The sequence below is a fragment of the Jaculus jaculus genome, chromosome X, assembly GCF_020740685.1.
Source record: "Jaculus jaculus isolate mJacJac1 chromosome X, mJacJac1.mat.Y.cur, whole genome shotgun sequence".
In the NCBI taxonomy this organism is placed as follows: Eukaryota; Metazoa; Chordata; class Mammalia; order Rodentia; family Dipodidae; genus Jaculus; species Jaculus jaculus.
In genome coordinates, this window is record NC_059125.1 from 57,639,949 (window position 1) to 57,648,567 (window position 8,619).

Consider the following 8,619-nt stretch of genomic DNA (forward strand, 5'->3'; position numbering starts at 1 on the left):
TTTTGCCATCTGATGCAAGATAAACGTATTTTTCATCTATTATTTAATTTACCTCTATAGTGTAATCTTCATGAAGGCAGAAACAATCTCTGAAGTCTGGAACAGGCCTAAAACACAGTAGTTAATGTTGATAAAATAAATTTTTGGATCTATCATAGTATTTTTTAATATGTCTGATATTAGTTGATCCTTATAGCATTACTTCCTAGACAAGCTGAAAATATTCCAAGGGAAACTGAAGCAGAATGAATTACCAAAGGGTACAGAAGAGTCAGGAGTCCCAATGAAACCCTCATAGAAGTAGGAAAACCAGAGAGTGGGTGAGAAAAGTTGAAAGAAACACTAGGCTCAAAATATTTTAAGTGAAAAAGATAATATAATCTATTTTTTTGTCTCTCCATTAGAGAGTCAGCTCCTCTGAGGTCTGTGGTTTGTCTGCTTAGTTCCCTACATTACTGGGACACCTAGAAAAGTGCTTAGCACATAATGAACACTTGACAGTAGCTAAATAAGAGTGAATGACACTAAATTTAAAGTTAGTGTGAAACAAGAGGGCAAGAGTCTGAAGGCAAGAAAACTAGGTAAGAGGGTGCTGTTATTGTCCCATAAAGAAGTTGTGAGCTGGTATGTAGACTTTTGACTTTGTAATGTAGAGCTCTTGTCCCACCAAGATGAGCCAATATATGAAATACTAGTTGGCGCAGTCTCATCTGTTTTTGTGTCTCAAAGTTCCGACTCAATTACTTGCTTATGTTCCACCTCTAGTGTTTACCTACTCAGGGCTGGTCCTTATAATGGCAACCAAGTAAGTAAGTAGCTGTACTTTAGTTGTTTTACCATGCTGGCTATAGAGTGGAGTCCCAGAAAGCTAGTGCCAGGGGTTACTAATGATGTCATTTATGATGACTATTACAAAAGTCACAAAGCCTTTGTGTCATCACTCCCATCTCAAAGGCAGCTTAATAAATCACAGCAGAGGCCACTTCAGGCATAACTCCATCCAAGTCACCAAGACCTCCTCTATTTTGCCTCTTAGAAGGGTCTTATGAAAGAGACTGAATGCTTTAGGTTATTTAATTCTTAACTCATCAAAATTCTTGAGCCAATTGCCAACAAACTTTCCTTGAAGACCAACCTTCTAGAAAGTTCCCTTTTATCTTACAGGGACAACACATTTGAAGTATGCAGAACATCAGCCAAGACACCTGGCAAGACTGCATTCGTCTCTTCAAACAAACTGAGATGATCTGTGATGCAGCAATTTTCACCAGTTATCCCCCCTGGGTGTTAGCTTCTTATCCTGAAGGTAACTTCTCTCAGATCTCCCAGGAAGAAATCCAGGTCTTGCTGTCAAAAAATGAGAGGGAAAAACTGTTTCTCCATGGAGTCACCCTTGCTGGGATCAGATGCCTGTTGATCAGGGACAACCTGTATACCGAAGGCAACAACACCATGGACCTGCGCACCAAAAGCCAAAGTCGAAGCAGCCAGGCAGTGACAGTAGTTCAAATGGAGTCAGTGTACATTGTGGTGATGGGGAAACGAGGGACAGAAGGAGGGCCTCTCAATCTTAAAGCTTTTGAACTAGCAGGTTACATGAGAGAAATCATTCTCCAGAAAATGGCCCGTGTCTAAATTAATAAGCATGAGCTGATGTTGACCTGCAATTGAATTCAGTGTTATGTCTGCTAAATTATTATATCCTTGGGGGACAAAACGATCTGGGTTTGAAGGGATGTGTATATGCTTTGAAGTAGAGGCAGAGGCTGGGGGAGTGTGGATTGGAGAGTAATAGTTTTCTCGGATGTTTAGTTTTCTACGCCTTTTATGTTGCTTATATTTTCTGTTAAGTAGGAACTTTGTATGGACACATCATGTGTCGGTGCCATCATTTCCCTCCCCCTTACTCTCATTCCACTTAAGGCCCTCCACAGTGGGATTGCTGGTATTCACCATGAGTTGTGGGTTATGAGAGCAGCAGTCAGTAATTGTGGTTGGGGGGCAATGCCTCTGGATATTCCCTCCCACGCTGCGGCTCTAACATTCTTTCTGCCCCTTCTTCCACAAAATTCTTTCTGCCATGGTGGGTGTGTCTTAAGTCTACTTAAGTGTCAAGCTCTTAGAAGCTTCTGGATTACTGCTTTGGTATATTTTAAGTATCCTCAGTGTTTGTCTACATCACCCTGGCAGAGGTTGTCAGGCTCATCATGGAAACGGCACTTTTGCTCATCTCGGCAATTCTTCTGTGGTTTCACCTGGGCCCTGGCTGATGTGCGAGGGGTGGTTCATCTCCTGCCAGGGAATAGGCTATCATTTATGTTTACCTTTATTATACAAAAAATGTCATTCCTCTCTCCTCAGCTCCCGGTGGAGAGAGTAATGGACTAGAAATCAGAAGATCTTGGTTCTAATAACAACTTTCTTTTTCTAGATGGCAGTCAGTTTCCTTATAAGTAAAATGTAAACACACTATGCCTCTCAGAGTCCTTTGAACTAAGGAAGTCTAGAAGCTTATAACATATTACACACACACACACACACACACACACACACACACACACACACACCTTTCCAGAATACCTCCTTCTGCCTTCAGGGAGCTTTTTTCTGACTATTTCAGCTCTTTGGGCTGACTCTGATTGGAACTTCTAACACACAACCATCTGTGTCATTTCTCTGGCCTTTATTCACACCTTTTCCAACATTTCTTGGATGACTCTTCAATGTTCTTTGCTAACTTTTCATGTACTCATTAGTTTGATTTTTTCCAACTTGATTATAATCTCTAGAAGACAATGTCTTTTAATTCTCTGACACAGGAATTACTTGCAGGCAGAAAGAGATTTTCCAAATTTGAGATTCTGAAAAGTAAGGGTGACCCAGGATGCTTGTGACTACATTGTACTCTTTGAATTTATAGCTTACCTTTTAAACACTCATCTATTCATTAGTCAGTGGAAACATGGATGGCTGGATATAAGAAGAGACATTTAAAACTTGTTCAACATGACTTGTTGCTAACAGTTCTAGGGATACCTGGTAAGAGAAATGGTAAAATGAGAAAAATGAGGTTGAATAATAGGCCATAGTACTGATTGGACACTCCTGTCACCAGTTCCCAGGAGAAAAGATTATGAAGAATGTTATACTATGTCAACTATAAGAAACCATCATGGACAGGAGACATGGTTCAGTGGTTAAAGTGCTTTCTAAACAAGCATGAGTACCCAAGTTCAGATCCATAGCATGCGTACAATCCCAGTGCTAGGGAGGTAGAGATAGGGGATGTCCAGGGATTTACCAGATAACTAGTCTAGCTTAACTGGCAAACTCCAGGCAATGAGAGACCTTGTTTCCAAAAAATCTATGTGAAGAAGCAATAGATGAAGATACCTGGTGCCAACCTGTCCTCCACATGCATGAACACACATGTACAGACACATACACACAAAGAGCACACACATCCACATGCAAAAAAGAGACCATCTTGGCTGGTGTGATGGCTTAGCAGTTAAGGCCTTTGCCTACAAAGCCTAATGACCTGAGTTTGATTCCCCAGTATCCACATAGAGCCAGATGCACAAAGTGGTGCATGTATCTGGAGTTTGTTTTCAGCAGCTGGAGACCCTAATATGCCCATTCTCTCTGTCTCTCTTCTCTCTATCTCTTTCTGCTTGCAAGTAAATAAGTAAAATTATTTTTTTAAGAGACCATCTATATAAGCCCCCACATACATATACATACCTCAAAACTTATAATAGGGTTTAAACATAGAAATGGTCAAAATCAATGTAACAGGACAATCTAATAGACTGCTAGTTTAATATGTAATTGTAAATTTTCTCATAGACACATTAAAAATAAGGAAAAGAAGCAGATAAGCTGAACTTTGAGAATATACATTATTTAACTTAATACATATATCATTCAACATGTAATTAAGTAATTCTTTATGCCAAGGCTTCAAATTCCAGAATACATTTTACATTTGTAACACATCTCAGTTCAAACAAGCTTAATTTGAATTGCTCACTAGCCACATGTATCCAACAGCTATCATATTTTGGCATTGTCTGTCTAGGCCATCCGCTCTTCTAATATTTAGGGTTACAGATGTAACTCAGTAGTGAAATGCTTGCCTAGCACACATGTGGACATTCATTTCCACTAGCACAAGAAAAACGGAAAACTTCTCCACAAATCAAGCGTATGCCTGTCATTCTAGCACTTAGGAGGGCAAGGCAGATATATTGTGTGTTCAAGGCCAGCTTGAACTAGTAGCAAGATCTGTGAAAGCTTTACTTCACAGTGAAACTGTTTCAAAAACAAACATGCTCTACAACATGCAGTATTCCTGTTAGTTCACCCCCCCCAATTTATACCATGATAATTATTGGCTGGAACATTGGTTTAAAAGTCAAGAAAAAGAAAAAAAATAGCATACTAGAAAAAAATCTAGTGGGAAGGCATATATAAAGATAATTTGCAATACAGTTAAAAAGAGTTTTTCTATCCAAATATGGAGTGATGAGGAAGTATTCAAGTCACAACAGTGGAAAGAAAATCACAATGAGCAAAGTGAGGGGGGGAGGGAATTACCATGGGATATTGTTTTCAATTTTGGAAGTTATCAATAAAAAAATAAAAGCTCAGAGTTCAGAAGGAAAGATATATAAAAAAAATCTTATCAAAGCATGCTAGAAAGAGAATAAGGGAACACGAGAAGGGAAAAAAGCCCCTGGAATAGTTTCCCTTCCCCTTGACTTACACTCTAAAACCTAACACAGCTGATAAATCTGAAATTTCCAAAAAAGATTCATGTTTTCCTGAAGACATCTTAATCAAAGATGCTAAAATCAACAAATAACTATGCTTAATTTGGGTCAGAATTTTTCTTTTTTTTTTTTTGTCAGTTTGTATTTTTGTTTTTGTGAGGTAGGGTTTTGCTCTAGTCCAGGCTGACCTTAAATTTGCCATGTAGTTTCAGGGTGGCCTCAAACTCACAGCAATCTTCCTACCTCTGCCTCCCAAGTGCTGGGATTAGAGGTGTGTGCAACCACACCTGGCTTGTTACCTTGAATTTTATATTATATTCTTCATCCCTAAATTGTTTTTGAAATATTTTTATTTATTTATTTGCAAGCAGACAGAGATAAAGAGAAGAGACACCAACAGACAGAATGGACATGCCAGGACCTCTAGCTGCTACAAATGAACTCCAGATGCATATGCCACTTTGTGCATCTAGCTTTATGTGGTACTGGGGAATTGAACCTAGGTCATTAGGCTTGCAAGCAAACACCTTAACTGCTGAGCCATCTGTCCAGCCCCTTCATCCATAAATTGTAGTGATGCAACTCATAAAACCAACTTATAGTTTCATTTACAAAAGAAAACTCTTTAAGATTAAAAAATAAGTAAACAGCTTATATAATTTTGCTTAAAATTTTAACCTTTCATTATCTTTAAACCTTAGAAATTACATCCTTTGGAGAATGTGACTTAGGAATCCATAGAATCAGGGCTAGAGAGATTGCTCAATGGTTAAAGGAGCTGCTTGTGGGCTGGAGAAATGGCTTAGCAGTTAAGGTGTTTTCCTGCAAAGCCAAAGGACCCAGGTTTGATCCCCCAGGAGCCACATAATCCAGATGCACAAGGGGCATATGGGTCTGGAGTTCATTTGCATGGCTAGAGGCCCTGGCATGCCCATTCTCTCTCTGTCTGTCTGTCTGCCTTCTCTCTCTGTCTCTCTACTTGCAAATAAATAAAATTAAACAAATAAAAAGGTGCTGCTTATAAAGGCTTCCAGCCCAGGTTCAATTCCCTAGCCACATGAAGCCAGACACAAAACTAGCGAAAGTGTCTGTCATTCATTTGCAGTGGTGAGAGACCATGGCACACTTATTTGTATGTGTGTGTGTGCATGTGCATGTGCTTGCACGCACACACTTACACAACACAAATTAAAAAAAAGAAATTCTCTTTCTGTCACTTTCCTTATAAATCTGAAGTATGTACTCTCTATTGTCTTAATAAACTCGGTAACTTCACTCCACTCTGGCTCATCCTAAAATTCTTTCCTATAGCACAGTCAAGAATTCAGATTTACCTAAGTGGAAATCCCTAACAAGTAAGAGAATGCCTCAAGTTACTGGCAACAGTATTAGCATAGATCTCCCCACCACCACTGCCACAATGATGAGCTTACATCCTCCAAATGATAAGAAAGTAATGAATGTGGGCTGGAGAGATGGCTTAGTGGTTAACTGCTTGCCTGTGAAGCCTAAGGACCCCGGTTCGAGGCTCGGTTCCCCAGGACCCACGTTAGCCAGATGCACAAGGGGGCACATGCGTCTGGAGTTCGTTTGCAGCAGCTGGAGGCCCTGGTGCATCCTCTCTCTCTCTCTCTCTCTCTCTCTCTCTCTCTCTCTCTCTCTCTCTGCCTCTTTATCTCTGTCTGTCACTCTCAAATAAATAAATAAAAATAACAAAAAAAATTAAAAAGTGAATGTAATCAATGTGTTGTAAAAGAAAAGACTAATGGTAGAGGTTACTTTAATGAATGAGGTTAAGAACAGACTTTAGGGAAAAGATACTAGTGCAGAAGCATAAAAATTGAGAAAGTGCACCATGTCAAGAATTAAAGTAAGTGTTTAAGTGTTTTAGACAGATAGAACAGCTTATTTAAAGGCCTTGAGGTTGGAGTAGAGCAAATCTAAGGAACTACCGAGAGCCCAATGTAATTGCAGCCTCCTAATACAGTTAATCCTTTCTCTCTCCACCTATATCATTACCAAATACAGTGTTAAAGCAGCTGCTGCTTGCCACCCAGAGTGAAGCAGCATAGAAATAAAGTTTTGGACACCTTCCTTCTGGGAAATTTTCTTTTGCTAATTAAATTCCATTAACTTTTTTTTAAAAATGTGTGTTTTTTTAATTTTTTGCTTTGTTTTGTTGGCCACGTCATTCTGCAGATTCACATTGTGCTTGTATTTGACTAAACCCAAAGGCTTTTTCACACTGCTTGCTGTTTAAAAAGAAGCTCAAGGGTTGGAGAGATGGCTTAGTGGTTACGCACTTGCCTGTGAAGCCTAAGGACCCTGGTTCGAGGCTCGATTCCCCAGGATCCATGTCAGCCAGATGCACAAGGGGGTGCACGTGTCTGGAGTCTGGTGCACCCATTCTCTCTGTCTCTCTATGCCTCTCTCTCTCTCTCTCTCTCTCTCTCTCTCTCTCTCTCTCTCTGTTGTTCTCAAATAAATAAATAAATTAAAATGTAATTAAAACAAAGAAGCTCAAAATAGTAGTAGGGGCAATGAGCCAGAGAAAAAATTTAGATGTGCAAGTGACTTCACTAAACTCTTCACCTTGAACAGACACTCAATGTGGCATGATACACACCCATAATGGGAAAAAGGAGGCAGTGAAGTGGGAGGCAAGAAAGGCAAATCTTTAAAATAACTGAGCCTCACCCATTACTATTTTCAGCCTGTATCTCCCAAGTAAAGAGATGAAAATAAGGTCACTGAAGACAAATAATCTTGGCAGTCAAAAAGGTCCACGAAAATCATTAGAGTACAAGTTCATCATCTATATTTCCTACTGGACAAGAAAAAAAAATTGACCTTCAGCTAACTGAGGTCCAGAGACTATAGGCTAGGAGTAACCAGTCATCAGGAATCCTTTCTTTTCCAGAGGAAAACTTCCCTGCTAGACTAGACCATGTTCATGATCTTTTGCTAATGATGTCTTTCCCTGGAGGCTGAATATAGCTTATATAAATGCACTTGAATTGAAAGTGTAAAGAAACCCATGGGGCTCTTCTATTTCCACAAGGTACCACGAAAGACCATCAAAGGGAGGTTCAGAGCCAGAAGAGGGATATACAGAATATAGAGGATTCATCTTTTATTCCCATGTACCCTGTGAGTCTGTGTTTTTGGTGATCACAGTGATATTCAGATGACTTCAAAATCTGTTCTTAGCCTTCATTTCACACTTTGGAATCTACCTTTCCTCTCTTACACCCAAAACTCCAACCACATTGAACTTAGTGATTTAAGAATATGCTTTCCAATTTCTTCTAGATTCTTTGGAATTACCACCTACCTTCCCTCTATTCCCTAATAATATTAAGCCCACATGCTATACTCCAAGTTCCATTCATCTAAGAATATTCCCTATTCCCTACATTTAGAGAAGTTTCCTTGGGCCGTGGAATCTTCCATCTTGGTCTTTTGTACCTTTCTCATAATACTTAATGCTTTCAAGTTTTAGATTTTACTATTATATGGGTATGTATCGCTTCTCCTTTTTTTAGCCTGAAAGCTTCTCAGATTTTTCTTGCACTATAGTTTCTATTAGCATGTTTTTGTGCTAGGAAGTTCTAGTTGCTGGATGAATAAAGTGAATGACATGACAAATAATGAATTAAATAATATTTTTAGGCAAGCTTCTTCCTTGGTCTCATCACAGTTGAAATGAGTAGAGAATGTAGGAAGCTTATTTATTATTCCATAATTCATATGCCCACCAATTTTCCAGTACCATTCACTAATTTCCTTATATCCAGGCAGCAGGAGAATGAGAGAGTTATTACTCTAGGAAATCTTTAGATCT

General features: G+C 39.2%; 1 protein-coding gene across 1 annotated transcript; it reads left to right on the plus strand.

Moving 5' to 3' along the window:
• Positions 1-1,182: 1,182 nt before the first annotated feature.
• LOC101606096 (profilin-2-like) lies at positions 1,183-1,635 on the plus strand. Its single transcript, XM_012949304.2, has one exon. The coding sequence runs from the start codon at positions 1,183-1,185 to the stop codon at positions 1,633-1,635; it is 453 nt and encodes a 150-aa protein (XP_012804758.2).
• Positions 1,636-8,619: the final 6,984 nt, after the last annotated feature.